This window comes from Typopeltis vanoorti, chromosome 20 (genome assembly GCF_054136105.1).
Source record: "Typopeltis vanoorti isolate ZY-2024b chromosome 20, IOZ_Tvanoo_1.0, whole genome shotgun sequence".
Lineage (NCBI taxonomy): Eukaryota > Metazoa > Arthropoda > Arachnida > Uropygi > Thelyphonidae > Typopeltis > Typopeltis vanoorti.
In genome coordinates, this window is record NC_143568.1 from 103113391 (window position 1) to 103135725 (window position 22335).

The following is a 22335-nucleotide window of genomic DNA, read 5'->3' on the forward strand; positions in this document are numbered from 1 at the left end:
TTGATGTAATGTTTTGGCAATCTTTGCAATATGCCCTTTAAACTTAAGTTCTCTGTCCACAATAACTTCCAAGTCTCTTGTCTCATCAACTTCCTGAAGTTCAGTTCCGTTAATATAGTAAACAGCATGCGATGTCATCCTCCCGAAGTGCATCACCTTACACTTAGCCACGTTGAACTGACAGCTATTTATCTCAGTCCATATCAGCCTATTTGAGTAAACTGGACAAAAATCGACATTTTTATTAAAACGACAGGACGGGGGAAATATGAAAAAAAAAAACGGCACAGTCTCGTTCAAAGCGGTACGTAGCCTACATTTAAGTGATTTTCCGATTTTCTGTCCAGCGATTTTTTTTTAATAACAAATTTTCAGTTTCGCTGTGGCAATATTTTCGATTTAGTAATAGCAGTATTACTTTTTTTTTTAACACTAGATGGCATATGTAGACATGTGGTTAGTTGAATATCGTATTGATCTTAGATGGTGTGGTCTCTCGTTTGTTTTCTGTCATGTTAACGGTGTTCGTGTTTATATTTTTTGATCGTGCTTACTTTATTTCATTTTTGAGAACTAAAGTATTTGAAATTAGCTGATGTATTTATGGTTTCCCAATAGCAACTTCTGTCCAATTTAAGAATTCTATAAAAGTTAAAATATGTTTAATGTAATTTTTCAGTGCAGAACGCCAAATTTTATTAGGAAGATAACTCATCGTTATTTCCTGTTAAAATATGCTATGATTTGTGCAATTGCATAGAGCGTATTCGTTTTTAGGAATCATGTAAAACGCACTTTTAAAATATTTGTAGACGTTTTAGCAAGGAATTTTACCCACAGGTAAAGTGTAATGTATTGGCAGAACTCGTTTATATTAAATATTCATTTTTACTGAATGTTTTAAGAAAGGGTCGTGAATGTATACATTTTGAAATTGTATCTCTGTATATGAAGAAATTTAAGCTAATGATCACTGGAACAACTATTAAAACCTTAAAGATAAAAAAATGACCAGTTATTTATGCGAATTCTTGATACGAAAAGTTGTCAATTTTGTTTTTCTGAGTTCACTGAAATCAGTGCTATACTATGACTCCACGTGAAATACCAGAAGAGTCTTAAGGCCCAACAATATCCTGTGCTATCCATCTCCCGAAATGGGCAATAAAGTTCATTCTCTGATAAATTCACCACTTCACCATATGTCTTGCAAGAGCTCACATTTGTATTACTGATATAAGTGGGTTTAGTTACATAATTTGGACACCCTGCCTAAATGTGAACATCTTTAAAGCCATAGAATAAAAGCCAAAAGGCTATTTTTCTAGCAACCTTAATAACAATGAAGGGGATATAAATCCTTTGATGTTTATCTGCCAGTAAGTGAAACTCTAAGAGCTAGGACTAAGATCTACGAGTTTCATACCGAAAAACTATCGGCAAATCCAAATGTACGTAACCACTTGGTAGTACAACACCAAGGCAACTCGTATCAAAGGTGGAGCAAGCTCCTTCACTATCCTTGATATTTTCTCATAATGTAAAAACACAGCCCCTAAGGGATGTAATACTGTAATTACATTAAGGAGAGATCACTACCCAGACTGGTTTCAACCTTTTTTGAGGTCTCATCAGTGAGTAGGTAGACCTGGAAGATAACAAGGTTTAAGTGAAAAGAACTTGCATACCTTCACTATATGAATGCCTTTATGTGCCTGTATGTGCCGATGTGCCTGTATATTATAACATAGAATAAAAGCCAAAAGGCTATTTTTCTGGCAACCTTAATGAAGGGGATATAAATCCTTTGATGTTTATAGATCTTAGTCCTAGTTCTTAGAGTTTCACTTACTGGCAGATAAACATCAAAGGATTTATATACCCTTCATTGTTATTAAGGTTGCCAGAAAAATAGCCTTTTAACTTTTATTCTATGTTATAATATACAGACGCACTTTTAAGGCATTCATATAGTGAAGGTAAGTTCTTTTCACTTAAACCTCGTAATCTTCCAGGTCTACCTACTCACTGATGAGACCTCAAAAAAAAAAAAAAAAAGGTTGAAACCAGTCTGGGTAGTGACCTCTCCTCATAATGTAATTACAGTATTACTAGGGGCTGTGTTTTTACATTATGAGAAAATATCAAGGATAGTGAGGGAGCTTGCTCCCCCTTTGATACGAGTTGCCTTGGTGTTGTACTACCAAGTGGTTACTTATATTTGGATTTCCCGTTAGTTTTTTGGTATATGAAACTCGTAGATCTTAGTCCTAGTTCTTAGAGTTTCGCTTACTGGCAGATAAACATCAAAGGATTTATATCCCCTTCGTCTTTAAAGCCACTTCAGGCTTCTGTTAAGGAGAGTGGTAGTCTTACACTGAGTGTTGAAATTCATTAACCACTTAAAAGACATTCATGAATATCCTTGCTTGAATTAGGATTTAAACCTACAGCATGTTAGTTGATTTTTTTTTTTTTTAATGTAACTCCTATCCATGATAGGTTGCATGCTCATAGTGCACTAGTAACATGGGTGGACTAAGATTTTTTTTTCTATTTTATTAATTTTAAATACAGTTTTGCATTTTTCTTTATTTTTTATATAATCTGTGATTCACCTCTGGAACTCAGACCTAGTGAATACATGAATGGCATCCCTGAGGAACCTGATGATGCACCACACCCTGTGAAGTTATTAGAGTAATCGAGGACTAGAAGTGAATCTTTCCTATATTGTTCAATTTATTACACTAAGCAGTGGAGTCTGCCTTCTCTCTCTCTCTCTCTCTAGGTACTTCTCCAACCTTAATCATGGACATTGTAACTGGTTCTTGGGGCCCAGTTACAGTGTTAGCCCCAATGGTGAATTACAGTAGGTCAGAGATGTAAGGGAATTTGTCATGTGATCTGACTGGCCTTCATCGCTGTCCAGGAATCTGTCAACCTGGAAGTGAGAAATTGATTACTGCAGAAACCAAGAATGTTAGAAATAAAATAAATAAATGAATTGTTAAAATTAGTACATGGAATGTGAGAGGATTGAAACCTGGAAAAATAGAAAATGTGTGTGTGTGTGGAGAAATGGAATGATTAGACATTAAAATACTTGGATTGTCAGAGACATTCTGAAAAGGTGATGTGGAAATTTTAACTACTCTTCCAAATGGAAAGGAATATAAAGTTATGGGAAATGGAGGATGAGTCTTGAAAAGGAGTTGCATTCATTCATCTCACATTCAGTTATTAATGTTAATAGGAAATCTGAAAGAAATAACATCAATTTTAATAGAGACAAAACCACTGATGATTATAATGTGCCCACCACATCTGAAGATGAAGAAATTGAAGAATTTTATAAGAAAATAGAGGAAGCTATTCAAGACATTGGATGAGTGAAAGATGGGGTGTTAATCATTATGAGTGATTGAATGCCAAAATAGGAAAGGAAAGAATAAGTTCTGTTGTAGGCCTCTATGGAGATAAATGTCATAAGAAATGATAGAGGTATAGATGTATTGAATTGTGTTTAAAACATAAATTGATAATTGCAAACACTTTTTATGAACAAAAAGAAAAAAGCAAGGTATACTTGGAGATCTCCTTGTGGTACACATACTACTCAAAGAGATTTTATTATGATCAGTCAGAGATATAGAAACGGAATAACAAATGCAAAAGTTATGCCAAGTGCCTGCTGTGGATCAGACCACAGATTTGTGAGAATTACAATAAATATGAAGTTAAAAAAGATAACTAACAAATTTAGAATATTCAAATAGGATGCAGATAAATTAAATAACAGTAACACTAAGACTTTATTTCAGAATAATATAGCATAGTATATTGAAAAGAAAGAAGACCCCATAAAATGGATCAGGATAAAAGAAGTAACATTGATTTCAGCAGAAAAATGTATTGGAAAAACAAAGAGTCGTCCATGGAAAAACATGGACGACTGAAAAGATACTAGAACTAATGGATAAAAGAAGCACCTGGAAAAATAATCCCAAGGAAAATAAAGAATATAAAAGATAGACAAATAAAAAATAAATGTAGAGAAGAAAAACATATATCATGGATCGATAATAATTGCATAGAATTAGAGAAATTAGATAAAGAAAACAAAATTATAGATTTGCATTCAAAAATAAAATTTCATAATAACCAAATGAAAACAAGCCTACAGTTAAAAGATAATGTTATAAATCAAGAGACAAGATACAGAGATGGAAAGAATACCTAACAAAACTGTATAATAACAACAGACCTGGCAAACATACGATCAGTGTTCATTCAAATAATCCAGGTATACTTAATGAAGAAATAGTAAGCTCAATAAAAGAACTAAATGGCAAAATGAAAGATCAATAGAAATACATAACATATATCTGCTTTATATACTTTCAAAAAACATTTGACAGTAAGCCATGAAATGTTAATAGAAGTATTAAAAGACATTCAAATTGATACAAAAGACCTCAGAATAATAATAGAATTATACTGGAATCAGAAGACACAAATTATAAACACATTTTAATAATGAAACAATAGATATCAAAAGAAGAGTGAGACAAGGGTTTGTAATGTCCCTGTACTTTTAAATATATATATAGTTAAATGGTATGAAGAAATTGAAATGGGATTAAAAATAAATGGCAGTAGAATTAAAATATTAGATTTGCTGATGATTTGGAGTTCATATCAAAATAAAAAAGTTATGAAATAATTATTAATATTATTATTTCTTATAATTATATTAAACCCTTCCATGGAGTCACCAGACTCATCATGGAAGGTTCATTCAACTGACAACATATTTATCATATCGAATCTTAAAATTCTTAACATTCCTTGTGTTAACAACACATTCTGGTAATGCATTCCATTAACTGACAATTCTCCCTGTAAAATATCTACTCCTCACACCCTCTTTCACACTTTTGCATAACTTCCAGGAGTGACCCCTGGTTCTTCCCCTCTCACCTTATACTCTTTTTAATCTCGTCTGGATTAATCTCATAAAATCCTCTCACTAACTTAAATGTCTCTATCATATCACCTTTTTCCTCCTATCCACCAAATTCTGCAATCCATATTTTATCAATCTCTCTCCATAGCCAGCAGTCCAAAGTCCTGATATTGTCTTAGTCACTTGCCTCTGGACCCTTTCCAATGTCTCCATATCACATTAAAAACCAGATGACCAGATTTGAGCACAGTAGTCCAAGTGTGGCCTGACCAGTGCTTTACCCAGTGGTACAACCACTTCCTTATCCCTACATGTTAGAGTACTTCTTATCATAGCAACACTATGATGTACAGCCTTTGCAACACTAGCAAAAACTTCAGTCAACTGTTAACCATCTCCCAAATCCCTAATCTCATCCACTTCCTGCAGTAACGCACCATCAATATAGTGCACAACCTTATATTTCTTCACTCCAAAATGCAACACCTTGCATTATTGATATTAAAACTACAACCCCCACTCTTTTGTCCAAGTAAAAAGTCTATTTAAATCTTCCTGAAGGGATTCAGCATCAGCAGTGCTACTTATAATTCTTCTCAACTTTGCATCATCAGCAAATAACTGAAGATCCCCAGTCAGCCCACATGATATATCATTTACAAACAAGTTAAACAGCAAGGGACCCAATAAAAGAACCCTGGGGCATATCACTAGTTACCAATGTTCCCTCTAATTTTTTGCTGTGAGTGTGTGTGCAGAAATTTGCATGTGTGCAAAATTTGCCTTCTTTTGAAAAGTATGTGCGCACCCATACGAGTCACCATACTGATCATTTAAGCAAAAAAGTTAAAAGATTTTAGTTCACTTTTTACCTTCTGCTGTCAATGGGACGTCAGCCAGGTCACCCCAACTCCCCACCGTGTTCCTGTTTATGCTGCTTAAAAATTCCACACTTAAGCCACACCCCCTTTCACTTTGGCATCAAATTGCTAGCCTCAAATAGGGTTACTGTTAATACTTTATAAGTTTTGTGCGACTTCGAGAATGTAATAAAAAAATGCAAGGTTATAGGCTTGAGCATTGCCGAGTTACCGTATTTTTTAAAGAATTTATAGGTTAATATTTAGGTGGAACTTCTTTAATAAATTTTAATTTCATCTTGAAAATCTAGTGTGTGCATATTTTTTTGCTTTGTGTGCTAGTTGTAAAACACGTGTGTGTGCGCACATGCGCACAGCTTAGAGGGAACATTGCTGGTTACCCTGCTTTTTTCAGACACTGCTCCATCATATACAACCTGCTGGTATTGTTCAGAGAGCCAGTCTCTGATCCATTTAACCAATATACTGTCTATTCCCATCTTCTGCAGCTTGTACACTAACTTATCATGTGGTAATCTATCAAACGCTTTTGCAAAGTCTAAGAATATCACTGTATATGATTCTCTCATATACAGTGATATTTGTAAAGGGTAGTTCCTGAAACAGGAACTACCCTTTACAAATCCATTCTGACCTTCATAAAGAATGCCATGTCCATCAACCCAATTCTGTATTCTATTCCTTACCAACCACTAACACCTTGACCTCAATCCCAGTTATACAGACTGGTCTATAATTGGAGACTTCTGTCTTAGAACCATGCTTGTGGAATGGTACTGTTTTGCCTTCTTTTCACTCCTATTAGATCAAATTTTGTAGCTTGTTGACAGTAGTGATATTCCTCTGTAATTTTCATTCATATTTGTTTCCCTTTTTATATACTGCAATGATTGGTGATTGTTTCCATTCTGTGGATATCTCTTCTTTTTCCCATATTGAATTTAAGCTTATATATATATATATGAGTGGTTAATTCACTATCCCCATATTTAATGAGTTCAGCTACTCTTCTCTCAGTACCTGATGCCTTGTTATGTTTGAGCTGTTTTATACTTTCCTCTACTTCAGCTGGAAAAAGTTTAAATATTTTGGAGTGACAAGTATGATAAATATTCTCTTTGAAAGACACAGTAGGTTCATCACAATTTAAGAGTGTTAAAGTACTCTCTCGTCCCCTGTTTGTTATTTCATCTTAAGTGGCTAGTATTTCTCCATTGCTATTGTTGATTGCTGTTGTTTTCATATGTGGGCCTGTTTTTTTAGTTTTTAGTTTCTTAGAAAAATTTTCTAGGATTATTTGCTGCCAATTATTTCTGGATTTCTTCTATCTATTCATGAAAAAAATTTTTTTTTCTGTTTTATTATTTTATTGGTTTCCTTGCTGCTCTCTTTGTATCTCAGAGCAGCATGAATATCAGTTGGGTTATTAAGCCAAGCACTTCCATCTTTTTTCTTTACTGCCAATTCACATTTTTCATTGAACCATTTTTTACACTATATTTTACTTTGAATTCCAGTTGAATTTTCTACTGCTACTTTTATGTCATCTTTGATATGCTGGCCTGGTTGGCCGAGTGGTTAACATATCTGCTCTCCAGCCAAAAGGCTGCAGGTTCAAATCCCGCCGTGGGCATGGATGTTTGTGATTGTCTGTGGAAATTCTAGTGGTAGTGGTCGGTGATAGATGGCGTTGGTGTAGTTACGGTCACTGGAAGCTAGTGGATTTGAGTGGTGGAGATGGAAAGTTGTGGAGTGGATACCCTCCCTTGATGAGTCTTTGGACTCCCTGGAGGTGTCACGTAAAAATAATGATTTCAGATGTTTTCGGTATTTTCATTCTCTTCCAGTTGCATATTTTTCACTTTTGTTTTAATTCACACTCATATTTTCTTCTCTCTTCTGTTATATCTAGTTTATTAATATTATATTTCAGTTGATTTGCATGCTGAAAAATATTTACTCATTTTAACCTTAAGAATGGCACCATTTAGAAAATCACTATCACACTCAATTCCTCTGAAGCCCCAGATATTCTGAATGCAATTGCTCTATCTTTTACTGATTATAGTATGCTCTATTTGATTGAATATATGACTATCAGGAGTTTTCCATGTTTGTCTGTGTATATTCTTCATCATAAACATAGTGCTGCTTATTAAATTTCTGGATGTGGCCAAATAAATAAATTAATCTTTCTTCGGTTAAAAGTTTATTTTTCACTTGGTTAGACTATAATAAATTTAGTTTAATCTTTTATCTAAGTGTAAGCAAACAAAGTTTGCGCCTGAAAATATTTTCAGGACTGGGGTCAGGTAGTGCAACTCTGAGCAAAGGTGGACCAAGATCTCATCACTCCTTGTCTCAGTATCTCCCATAATGCAAAGCACATCTCCTTGCAAACATGTATACCACTATGCATTAAGGGAAGGGCCACTACCCAGACCGGTTTCAACCTTTATTGAGGTCTCATCAGTGGGAGGCAGACCCAAACGTGGAGATACTAAGGCAGAAGCAATAGGAGAGGTCATATTTACCTATAGGAGTTGCCAACAGGTGTACCACCTTATTATTGAATTACTCTGGATTTAGAGAAAGATGTTGGAAATTTATTTTTCACTTGGTTAGACTATAATAAATATCTTTCTCTAAATCCAGAGTAATTCAATACACCTGTTGGCAACTCCTATAGGTAAATATGACCTCTCCTATTGCTTCTGCCTTAGTATCTCCATGTTTGGGTCTGCCTCCCATTGACAAGACCTCAATAAAGGTTGAAACCGGTCTGGGTAGTGGCCCTTCCCTTAATGCATAAGAGTATACATGTCTGCAAGGAGATGTGCTTTGCATTATGGGAAATACCTAGACAAGGAGTGATGAGAGCTTGGTCAACCTTTGCTCGGAGTTGCCTGGTGTTGCACTACCTGACTCCAGTTCTGAAAATATTTTCAGGCGCAAACTTTGTTTGCTTACACTTGGATAAAGGATAAAACTAAATTTATTATAGTCTAACCAAGTGAAAAATAAACTTCCAACATCTTTCTCTAAATCCAGAGTAATTCAATAATAAGGTGATACTGTTGGCAACTCCTATAGGTAAATATGACCTCTCCTATTGCTTCTGCCTTAGTAACTCCATGTTTGGGTCTGCCTCCCACTGATGAGACCTTAATAAAGGTTGAAACCAATCTGGGTAGTGGCCCTTCCCTTAATGCATAGCAATATACATGTCTGTGAGGAGATGTGCTTTGCATTATGTTATGGGAGATACTGAGACAAGAAGTGATGAGAGCTTGGTCGACCTTTGCTCGGAGTTGCCTGGTGTTGCACTACCTGACTCCAGTCCTGAAAATATTTTCAGGCACAAAGTTTGTTTGCTTACACTTGGATAAAGGATTAAACTAAATTTATTATAATCTTTCTCCATTAATATTTGTCTCTTAATGAAGGCTTTGGTTTCTGATGATTTTTTTATATATTTCTTCTCCAATATTTGCATTGAAATTGCATAATAAAATGATTATATCTTGCGAAGGAATTTTTTCTTGGAATAATTCCAGTTTTTCATAGAATTCATTTTTTATTGATTCTTCTGCAGCTTCTATAGGTGTGTGTTTGTGCATTAATACGAGTTATCTTGAACCATTTTGCTTGTACTCTTAGTTTGCTTATTCTTTCATAAAAGACTTCAAATTTGATCATATGACCACAATTTTTTTCCAATGATGATATCTCTTCCAAATTCATGTTTATCAGAGTTATTATTCTACCATAAAGTAGCAAAAGGTTCTCTTTCTTCAAATTCGTTCTCCTGTCCATTGTGTCTCATGTTTTGCTATTATGCACATTTTATATTGGAATGTTTTATTTATAAAGAACAATAAATAAAATTGCACAGATACATCTCGATGTTCTAAATATTGAGATGTATCTGTGCATTATCACCTAGCATCAGAGAACTGTGTGGCAAAGCTATTTTTACTAGGTAGGTACAAAAGATTACTTAATTTTGTGTTTTCTTAGATTATAACCAGTTTGTCAATTTATATACTTCAGAAAAACCCATAAGTATAAGTCCATTTTAATCAAAATGTGTGAGTGAATGTGGTAGAAATTCAATGTTTCTTTCAGTTAATCAGCATTTGAAATTCAAAATCGAGGTAGGCCTGAATTGATGAAAATGTGGTAGTGCCCCATCTTGCTGATAGTAAATTTCCTCACCCTTCATCTGACAGAGGGCAGGTATATGTTTAGAAAACTTGCATTAGTAACCATTTTTCAAAAAAAAAAAAAAAAAAAGTCTTAAATTATCCTCAGAGAACAGACTACCTGAGTTCTGGAAATTTCATCATGATCTACATGAATTTTTGGTTTTGCTGAGCCTCACATAGAAATATGTCTGTTCATTGTTGAATGCCAAGGTGCTAATCCTATCAGAATATATATTTATTATTATTATGTATCATGTGCAAGGACTCTCTGTGGAAGGGTACAACTCCACTACACAACTTACCATTTACCCTATTCAATCCTCTATCTGCACTACACAAAAACACTACTGGTTTGTGGTAAATGGACCACCACCACCAGTAATGGTTTTTACTGTGGAGGGTGTGTGCATGCATGCATGCATAATCTCATATCCGATTTGCCTCTATGTTGAATGGAAAACCCAAATTTTCAGGAGTGAAACCTCTGCTACCTCTGTATGAGATCAGCTAACTGACCTTCAGTTAAAAGTGCCCATATAAAGATTCCTTTCATCACAACGAGAATAAAACCTAGCTCTTTTCCAATTGAAGGTGCAGAGTTCTGTTGTTGTTCTAGCTATGCTACAAAGTCATCTGTTCATCAGCATTCACGTGTTCTAAGCCACTCACAAAACTCATGCTGGAGATTGTCTTCAGTTGTTACATATTAGTTCTACTTAGTACCTCTCATTTTTCAGCATACACTTACTGCACTGCTTTCAGACTCATGGGCACATCTCTCCAAAGGTTTATTTCATGATGCATAAATGATTTTAACATCACAACAGAACTATCTTCATTAATTAACCCACCCATACACACAGGACTGATATATATAATAGATTTTGCAACCTCTTGTGTGGTTAATAGGGGAATAAAATACATATATAGAGCTCCAGAAATATGGTATGGTGCAAAAAAAAATAGTACTGAACTTCAACACCCCCCCCCTCCAGTACATGCACTATGAAATATGCTATTCAACTGTATTCACATTAATATAAGAGCACATGTAGCGTCTATGCCATTACATTTAGCTGTAACAATGGTGTTGATGTTGGAAGAAAAAACGTTTATTGTTGAGCATTATTTTAAGTAGAGCAAATCGTCCAAGCCTACAACATGTTCGTTTAATTTTGCCTCTAGTCCAATATTTTATTATTATTATATAATATATACTATATAATATTATATAGTATATAATAATAATATTTTATTATTATATACTACTATCATCATCTACACCAATGTCATCTACTGCCCACTGCCACCACTAGTATTGATTATTAAATTACTTAAGGAATTCACAATGTAAACTGGAATATAAATTAAAATAAACTTGAATATATACTTCCTATATTTCAGCAACGTCACTTTGCCATCTTCATGGGAACTTAGGATTAAGACGTGCATGCACGCAGGCACTAAAACAGCAAATGAGGTTGAAGAGAGGAGACTACTGTTTTTCCTAAAATCCTGATGGTGCCCCCTAGCGGGCTATGTTAGGTATTCTTGGCCGTTGAGCTGATGTTCTCATGATGTACATCTCCCAAATTTGGGTGCAGTCTCATGCATCCAAATTTGTTAAGGTTTGGCATGTTTTTAGGGCTGAGGCTGATTCTGTGAATAGTCTTTCAAATTTAAACTTGCTGTGGTGTATTACTGTGGCATTCTTCCAATGCATTCTGTGGTGAGTATCCAGAGCATGGTCTGCAAGCCCAGAGTGGCTGTACTGGTGAAACTGGATGTAGTCCTTGTGTTCTGAAATTCTGATATTCGCTGTCCTTCCTGTTTGGCCAAAATAAGACAGCTTACAGCTGCATGAGACCTGGTAAACACCAAGTAGGTCTTGGGGAAGTGGTTGGTCTTTTATGGAGCTGATAAGGGATGCCAATTTTCTATATAGTTTGTAACAAGAGGTCAGGTGATATTTTTTTAGGATTTTGGTTATTTTTTCAGAGGTGCCCCGGATGTAGAGAATAGTGATTGATTTAGAGTAATCTTTATTGTGAAGGGGTGGGGGAGGGTTACTGATTTTAGTATTTTTTGTGGGTTGTAGCCATTGGCTGAGAATGTGTTAAGGATGTGATTTAGTTCAGTGGTTAGGGCATTGTCATTTGAACAGATTAGTTTAGCCCCATTATGTAGTGTCTTAATAACGCCACATTGTTCTGAGGAGGGTGGCGGATTGTTGGTGAATGTACCTGCATGGGTAAGTTTTCTATATTTTATATTCCAGTTTATGTTGTGAATTCCTTAATTAATTTAATAATCATGTACAGCCAACATATAAGCCTTTCTACAAGAATTACCACTAGTATTGTTTTGTGTCTGTAAGTTGCATGTGTTCTCAAGGCCAATTTGTCTGTATGCAGGATGAAAAACCAGAGTTTACAGGAGAAAAAAATCCTGCTACCTCCATATGAGATAGGCTAACTCACCGTCAACTAAAAATGCCCATATAAAGATTCCTCGTGACAGTGAGGGTCCTCATCCTTTTTTTTTTCTTCAGCACATTACTTTCTCCATCTTTTCCAGTGCATACTACCCAATTACAAGTTCTTCTTAAACAAAGTTTGTGTGTAAGGTATCTTCATGATTAACTAGGCTAATTGTATATAGACTGCTGCATGTTGAATTAACATCAGTAGCCTATTTGTGAAGATACTTCATTTGCAGACTTTGTTTTCACTCTAACGTATCCAAGTACCATGCCACTTGCAGCAGAACTATGGTAATAAATGCCTCTTACCATCTGATTTTTATCTGTATATCTTAATTATTGGACAAGCTTATCTTCATTTAAAATATCTGTAGAAGTATCTAGAAGAAGTCTAGTACTACTGGACTCTTTGATTTCCTTAACTAATTCTTGTTTAATAACACCGGCAATAACTGACATGTCATGTTGACATTGGCTAAATTAATTTAGTAAGTTAATTCCTTACTAATTATGTAAGATGCTATCTCCTGGTGGAAATGAAACTTTAATAAATTCATTGGCAACTTCCCCTGATCAAATAATTTGACAGTGAATGAGATGATGGTTTAAAATGAAAAAAAAAAAAAATGTAAATTATGTAAAGAAAATAACATTTTGATATCAAAATTGGAGATGTTAATGTCAGCTCTTTGCTTTATGCGGATGATGTTATACTTCTAAATAAATCCGCTACAAGTCTGCAAGATTCTCTGACTAAATTGAATAGCTGTTGTAATAGATATGGTATGAAGGTCAGCAATAAAAAGACAAAGACAATGAAAATAGGCAGAATCATTGAAAATATCAACTGTGTTGTGAATGGAGAACCTGTGTTGAACAAGTAAAACATTTCAGCTACTTAGGCGCGATTTTTAGTGAAGATGGTAAATTAAATATAGAAATAGACAACAGAATCAGCAAAGCTGGTATGGTGGGAAGTCAATTGAATAAATTCATATGGAATAAGAAAGAAATTAGTTGGAACACTAAATTAGCTGTATACAAGACAGTGTTCAAACCAGTTTTAACTTATGGATCTGAGAGGTGGGTCAGAAGTAAAACACTTCACCAAAGACTAGAGACTGCAGATATGAGAGTCCTGAGAAAGATTAGAGGTGTGAACAGATGGCATCAATGGCAATATCATATTAACAATGAGGATATTAGGAAAGAACTTGACATTGTCAGCATCCAGGAATGCGTTAGCAGAGCTAATCTCAGGTGGTATGGTCACTTAAATAGAATGGGAGAGGAAAGATTAGCAAAACAAGTGTTCTCTGCCAGGTTGGCAGGAAAACAACCCAGAGGAAGACCAAGATATAGGTGGATTGATACGGTACAAAGTGCCTTAGACGATAGAAATATAAGATCTGATAATGTTGGAGTCTTGACAAGTAACAGACTGATTTGGAGGAAAATTGTAGATAGGAAGTTAGTAATGATGTAATTTTTTCATGTAGTACTGTCATATCCTGTACACCCCTTGAGGGTACATGGCAGGAATTTGATGATGATGATGAAATAACATTTTGAAAGCATTTAGAACCTAGCTGAAAATTTACTCACCACTTGTTTCTGATAACCGACCTGTAGCAAGTAGATTTCTGGAACCCTGTATATACACACACACACACACACATTTAATGTTTAACAAATAGCATTTTAATATTTTAAATCAAGATTTAACTGTATATTATAAATATCTTATCTGTATTATTTTTATTTTATAGCTGAACATGGCCCTTCCTTTCTCATCTTTTTGGGTGAGCCAGAATCGTAAAGACTTAGCAGAAAAGGCAATTGTATCAAGAAGGGAAAAAGAAGCCCAACGGCAGAAAAACTGCCATATTACCAATAATTTTTTTGAGACTTTAAATCGTTATTCATCTCGATATACATCACTTGAAACCACAAATCCAATATTACACAAGTAAGTTTTCCTGTCATGCTTTTGATTAAATGAATTTGTGGTTATATTCAGCAAACAGTAGGAATATCAACAAACAGTAGGTCACTCACTATAGCAAATATCATAACAGATACGATGCTATTCTAATAGGCATTCACTATACCAAATTATCAACTACAACAGATTATTTGGTCCCTACAGATTTGCCATAGTGAGAGTTACCTGTAATGCTTCATGTCTTTAAAGATGATTTCTTCAATTAAATCATAAGAAAAAAAATGTCAAGATAAGTAAATAAATCCTCTAATACCTTTTATTCTCAAAGGGAGTAGGCAGGGCTCCTTTAGTGTTAATTTTGATAATCATTGAGCTGCTGATCTCCATCTTTCAGCCATCACTGATAGTGAGCTATAGGTGGTTTTTTTTTTTTCTAAGTTGGTACATCTGTCATAAGCATCCATGCGAAATTGCAAGTCATTCTATCAAGTAGTTTGTTTTACAGCTGTCTGAAGTAAAAGTGTTGTCTGTATCCCTTGAAATGGATAAAATTTAGTATCATGTGGTTGTAAAATTCTTTGTAAAAGAAGGTTTAACATCAAAAGAAATTCATCTGAAGTTCATAAATGTTTATGGGCACTCTTCTCCTTCAATTTTGACAATTAAGAAATGGGCTGACAAGTTTAAACAGGGCCGTACCAGCCTTGAAGATGATCCACGCGAAGGACGTCCAAAAAGTGTAACACCACCAGAAATCATTGATCAAGTGCACGATATGGTATTGGATGACCAGCGAGTCAAACTGCATGAAATTGCTGAGACTATAGGCATTTTAAAGAACATGTAGGATATATTTTGCATGAAGATTGCAAATGAAAAAGATTTGCACAAGATGGGTACCTGCGCTTGCTCACAGCAGATCAAAAACGCACTCGCATGAAAATCTCTGAGCAGTGCTTGGAGCATTTTAAAAAGAATAAGACTCATCGTGGGAGGTCCTTCCTAAGAAACATAAAGTCTATCAAGACTCGTCGAGGGGAGGTCCCCCCCCCCTAAGAAACACTAAGTCTATCATACCACTCCTTGAACTCATTATTAATTATCTTGAAAAGGGTAAAACAATAACCGGGAAATATTATTCCAATCTTTTAACACGACTAGACAAAAAAATTCGTGAGAAAAGACCTGGTTTGTAGAAGATAAAAATCATCTTTCATCAGGACATGTTGGAAGTTTTTTTCACTTGGTTAGACTATAAATTATATATTTAATTTAATCCTTTATTCAAGTGTAAGCAAACAAAGTTTGCACCTGAAGTATCTATCTTCAGGACTGGGGCAACTCATAGCAAAGGTAGACAAAGCTCCACATCACTTGCCTTAGTATCCCATAATGCAAAGCACATGTCCTTGTGGACATGTATAATGCTATGCATTAAGGGAAGGGTCACTACCCAGACCAGTTTCGACCTTTATTGAGGTCTCTTCAGTGAGAGCCAGACCCAGAGGTAATACCAAGGTTGAAGCAATGCAGAAGTCATGTTTACCTATATGAGTTGCCAAAAGGTGTCACACCTTATTATTAAATTACTCTGGTTTAGAGAAAAATGTTGGAAGTTTTTTTTCCATTGGTTAGACTATAAATTATCTATTTAGTTTAATCCTTTATCCAAGTGTAAGCAAACAAAGTTTTTCCCTTAAGTATCTTCAGGACTTGGGCAACTCATAGCAAATGTGGACAAAACTTCACATCACTTGAATTAGTATCCCATAATGCAAAGCTCATCTCGTTGTGGACATGTATACTTCTGTGCATTATGGGAAGGGTCAAAACCTGTCTGGGTAGTGACCCATCGCATAATGCATTGCAGTATGCATATCCACAAGATGTGCTTTGCATTATGGGATACTAAGGCAAGTGATGTGAAGCTTTGTCCACCTTTGCTACGAGTTGCCCCAGTCCTGAAGATACTTAAGGCGCGAACTTTGTTTGCTTATGCTTGGATAAAGGATTAAACTAAATATATAATTTCATCAGGACAATGCTCCTGCCCACAAAGGTATTTTGGCAATGGGAAAATTAAGGGATCTGCCCTATGAATTGTTGAAACATCCACCCTATTCCCCAGATTTGGTTCAATCTGACTTCTATCGCTTCCCAAAACTAAAACTCTTCCTCACTGGTCAGCATTTTTTTTTGGAATCAAGAAGTGATTGCAGCTCTAGAAGAGTATTTTACAGATCTTACTGAGAACCACTACAGGGACAGGATAATGGCGCTGGAACATTGTTGGAATAATGTATTAGTCTTAAGGGAGATAATGTTAAAAAATAAAAATAATTTTGAAATTATAAATTCATTTTTTCATTGTTAGGCAGGGAACTTTTCAGACTATCCTTGTATATCAGTTGCTTTAATATGATTTTTGTTCTAAGTGTTATCAGACCTCTCCAGACCCTTCCCTCATACAGCTAGTTAAAATTAAAAACTTAGTGATAGAATTAATGAAGACAAGCATGAAGAAAAGCATCCTGTTTGTTTAAAAAAAAAAAAAACAGTAATCTTATATAAAGAATGAATGATGAGATGCTGAGTTAGTTCATAATGATATCCTTTGCTATGATGAGAGTTGCATTTCCAACGGTTTTGAATACATCCTATTTCTAAACATGATATAACCTGAATGAATACGCAGTTGTCAAGACAGCTATGATATATTATCATGTTATTCAGAGTAATTAATTAATAGCTGCATTGTTTTACAAAAATGACACCATCCATTTTTTGAAATTGTTACAGAAAATAAGAACGTATCAAGCTATTATCATTTAAGGTTGATTTATCACTTTGTGATATTCACCTTCAATATTAGTTGAAGATAGCTATTCAAAAATATTAAAGGCTACCAGATTATTGTTAGCAGTGAAAAATTTACAAAATTTGTGGAATATGCTTCAGGGACAGGAAATGAATGTCGGGAGACAAGTAGTGTGATAGGAGAGAATGATGAACAGGAGACGAGTAGTGTGATAGGAGAAAATGATGAGCAAAGTATGAATAAGAAAATAATAGTCGGGAGTGTGGAAGGCTTGAATGACTGTGAAGTTTACTGAGATGGTTTTGATTGGGTAAAAGAATGGTGAGTAAGAGTGACTAACTTGCAGAAAGGGATAGATGAGCTGAAAGAGGAGGTGGAATATCTTGTGAACGAGATGAGAAGTATAAAAGATGAGATTAGGAGAATGGAAGAGATGTATGCAAGGCGAATCAGAGTAGGAGTGAGAGAAAATTTTGGGAATGATAGAAGAGGAGAGAATAGAAGCAATAGGCGAGAGAGAGAGGTTTGGGAATGATAGAAGAGGGGAGTATAGAAGCAATAGAAGACGGGGAATGAGAGAGAGGTATGGGAATGATAGAAGAGGAGAGAATGGGAACAGTAGAAGAGAGGGAAGGAGAGAGAGGTATGGGAATGACAGAAGAGGAGAGAATGGGAACAATAGAAGAGAGAATGAGAGAGAGTTATGTGAACGATAGAAGAGGAGAGAATGAGAACAGTGGAAGAGAGGGAATGAGAGAGGGGTATGGGAATGATGGAAGAGGAGATGGAATGAGGGAATAGGATGAATAGGATAAGTGGAAGAGAGGGAATGAGAGAGGGGTATGGGAATGATGGAAGAGGAGATGGAATGAGGGAATAGGATGAATAGGATAAGTGGAAGAGAGGGAATGAGAGCGAGTTATGGGAATAATAGAAGAGAGGGAATGGCAAGCAGTGTAATGTACGGTGACTCAATGATTCGTGGTGTGCAATATAGGATGCATGAGGAGTGTTTGCCTGGAGGAACAATAGAGAGTATGGCCATGGCAATTAAGAGGGGTGAAAGGGTGGATGAGATGATTGTGATGGTAGGAACAAATGACTTGAGAGGTGATGTAAATTGGGCAGCGAGAGATATGAGATTCTTGTTTGAGGTAGTATGAAAGAAGATGCAGAGAGGAAAGATAGTGTGCGTGTTGCCTAGGTATGATTGTGACGAGCTGAGTAGAAGAGCAGTCATATTGAATAACATAATAGCTAGAATGTGTCAGAAGAGAGGATTGGAATATGTGGATGCTTGGACAGTGTTTGAGGACAGAGAGGAATTGTATGGGGGAGAGTGCTGGCATTTGAATGAGGAAGGACGTAAGCATCTGGAGAGATTGCTGTTCTGAATGAATCAGTGTGTTAATGCAGGGAAAGTAGAATGTTCAAGGTGAACGGTAGCAGGTTTGGCCTCTTGTGGAAAAGGGTACTTGGGAGAAGGGGGACAACATCAAGTAGCAGTGAGCCCAGTGGAGTCTAGAGGGGATAATGATGGGTATAGAAATAGTGGCATTTTTATGCTTTATACTAATACCAGGAGTATCCGGAATAAAGGAGAGGGATTGGTGGCGCTGATAGCATCAGCCTTGCCAAAGATTATTGGGATCACTGAGACGTGGTTAACATAAGAGGATATAATAACAGGAATAGAAGTAGCAGGGTGCAGCATTTTTTGACAGGATGGAAAGAGAAAGCGTGGTGGTGAAGTACTGCTTATGATAAGTGACGACTTATGACCTCTAGGAGTGGAGGCTTTGGAAGGCAGTGACACTAATGATTTTGAAAGCATATGGTGTGAGGTAGAGATAGGCAAGACGGGATATTTAGTGGGGTGTTGCTACAAACCAAGTAGCACATAGGGTGGGGACCAGGAGATGTTTAGACAGTTGAGCTTGGCAAGTGCAAGAAGAATGATTGTTATGGGAGATTTTAACTAAAGCAGTATAAATTGGGGAGAGGAAGATGCATGTAGAAATAGGGGAATGGAATTTCTAGAATTCTTGAGGGACAGATATCTTACACAACATGTAACAGAGGGAACAAGAGATTCAAGAGTTTTGGATTTGGTCATAGCATCAGAAGAGCTGATAATAAGTGAAATGACATCTCTCCTACCAGTTGGAGAGAGTGACCATGTGGTTTTGACTTGGAAGATGAATAGACATGCAGGAGTATCAAAGAGAGGGGAATATATGTGGAATTATAAGCAGATGATTACAATAGTCTTAGACATCAACTTGGGGAAGTTTCAAGAAGGGAGGAATTGGAAGGCTGGGATATCATTAGTGCTTGGGAAATTGTGAAGGAATATTTGTTAGCAGCGATAGTAAGCTGTATTCCACAAGTGAATTAGAGGACAAAATTTGGTGTAAAGTGGATGACAAATATTAACCAGGAGCTGCATGTGAAAAAGAGATTATGGAAGAGATATAAGGAGACAGGTGAAAAGCAGATGCATGAAGAATATAAGACACAGGCCAGGAAGTGACTTGTATGGAAAGGAAGGCGAAACTTAGAATATGAGAAGAGATTGGCCCTAAGATCCAAAGAAAATTCTAGGGAATTTTTTAGGTATGTGGCAATTAGGAAAAGAAATGATTGTGGAAGAATGACATAGTGGAATTGTTCAATGAACACTTTACTGGTGTATTTCATCCTGGAGGAGTAAATTTTAATACGGGAGGGATAGGGCAATTTAGAGTGCAGGAAGAGAACATGTTCCAAATACTGAGTACTCTGGATTTCAGTAAAGCTGTGGGACTGAATGGTATTTCACCCAGGTTTTGAGAGAATGTGCTAAATAACTGACAGCTCCATTGACCTGGCTTTTCAATGAAAGTCTGGCTGCAGGAAAGAGGCCCAGGGAATGGAAGGAAAGTAAGATAGTGCCATTGCATAAGGGTGATAGCAGACTGGAAGTGTCTAATTATAGGCCAGTTTGTGTGTCATCAGTAGTTAAGATCTTGGAGAAATTAGTTAGGGACCGTATACAACAATGGGCAGATGAGGGTAATGTTATCTGTGAGAGTCGACATGAATTTGTGAAGGGGTGCTCTTGTTTTAGTAACATGCCAGCCTTTTATAATAAAGTTGCAAGAGCAGTAGATGAGGGAAAGGCATATACTGCCATTTTCTTGGATTTAGCAATGACATTTGACAGGGTGCCACATGATAAGCTGATATTTAAGTTGCAGCACATGGGTTTTGATGTCAGGTTAGTCAACTGGATTCAGGATTGGCTGTCCAATAGGTATCAGAGAGTTGTGTATGGTGGGGCAGTTTCAAGGAGGCAGAGGGTTACAAGTGGGGTCCTCCAACACGGCTAGTACAGGGACCTATTATTATTATTGTTCCGGGAAACTCCAAGGAGTCGACAGACTCACGAGGGAGGCCCTAACATCATGTCTGGAACAACTATTCAACATTCACACAGTATCTATCATATCTTGCCTTGAACTCATTCACGGTCGTAGCACCCACAACAGACTCTGGAAGCTTATTCCACTCATTCACCACTCTCCAAGTAAAAAACCTAGCTCTAACACCCTTGTCAACCATGCTCTTGCCCAGCTTCCATGCATGGCCCCTAGTCCTCCCACCACCAGTCATATTTTCAAAAATATCTTCTGGATCAATCTTATAAAAACCCTTCAGTAATTTGAATGTCTCAATCATATCACCCCTCCTTCGCCTATCGTCTAATTTCCGCAACCCACACATCCTCAACCTATTCTCATAAGGTTCATTCCACAGACCTGCTATCATCTTGGTCACTTGTCTCTGGACCCTCTCCACCTCCTCCCCATCACGAAGAAACCCTAGTGCCCATAACTGGGCACAGAAATCCAGATGGGATCTTATCAAGGCTCGATACAGAGGAACAACAACTTGTTTCTCTCTGCATGTTAATGTATTTTTCATAAGCCAAGTGATTTGGTGAGCTGTTTTAGTTACTTTTGCAATGTGCCCCCTAAACTTCAACTCCCAAATCCCTGGCCTCATCAATCTCCTGGAGTACGGTTCCGCCTATGCGATATACTGCTGCTATTCTTTTCACCCCAAAGTGCATAACCTTACACTTTGCCACATTAAACTGACATCCATTTTTCCTAGCCCAGTCCTCCAAACTATCCAAATCATCCTGTGCACTCACAATTGCTCTACCCAACTTTCCATCATCAGCAAACAAGTGAACACTTCCTCTCAAATCCTTTCCAATATCATTGATGAACAAATTGAAAAGCAGTGGTCCAAGAACAGAGCCCTGCAGCACTCCACTAGTCACAAGACGTCTTTTTGACTCCACTCCTGAATAAACCACTCTCTGGTATCTCTCCTTCAACCACCCTCCTATCCATCTTACCAACCCTATATCTATCCCCATCTGCTCCAATTTACTGATTAGGGTTCCATGTGGTATCCTGTCAAAGGCCTTTGCAAGGTCCAGTAGTATCACTGTAAACCCATTACCCCTATCCAGTTCAGCCGTCACTGTGTTATAAAACGTGAGCAAGTTACTGAGGCATGATCTACCCTTCACAAAACAATGTTGTCCCCCATACAATATCCCATTTTCATCTATCCAATCCTGTATTCTTTTCTTGACTAATTTCTCTAAGCCCTTGACAATGATTCCTGATATGCTAATCGGTCGGTAATTTACAACAGCAGTCTTGGAACCACCTTTATGCAGTGGAACTATTTTCCCCTCCTTCCACCCGCGCGGGACTAACCCAGACCCGAGACTCAAATTAAACAAAATGGTCAAGGGTACTGACAATTCTTTAGCTGCTTCTCGTACTACACGAGCTGGTATACCATCCAATCCCACAGATGTATTGACATTGAGGTTATGCAATAGACTACTCACCTCCACTTCATTCACCACAATTCCCGTATAATCTACTGGTTTATTCGTTTCTGCAATGTCACCACCTGGATGATATATTCTTGCAAAGTGCTCACTCAGTAACTCAGCTATCTCAAC

General features: G+C 36.6%; 1 protein-coding gene across 3 annotated transcripts in view; it reads left to right on the forward strand.

Moving 5' to 3' along the window:
- The first annotated feature begins 494 nt into the window (after nt 1–494).
- LOC150095734 (uncharacterized) overlaps nt 495–22335 on the forward strand; it is a 120943-nt gene continuing 99102 nt past the window's right edge. For all 3 annotated transcript variants that reach the window (XM_090410218.1, XM_090410220.1, XM_090410219.1), the window contains exons 1-2: nt 495–840; nt 14310–14509. In XM_090410218.1, coding sequence (XP_090266344.1) covers nt 14316–14509 — 194 coding nt within the window. In that variant the 5' untranslated portion in view covers nt 495–840; nt 14310–14315. The remainder of the gene's footprint in view (nt 841–14309; nt 14510–22335) is intronic.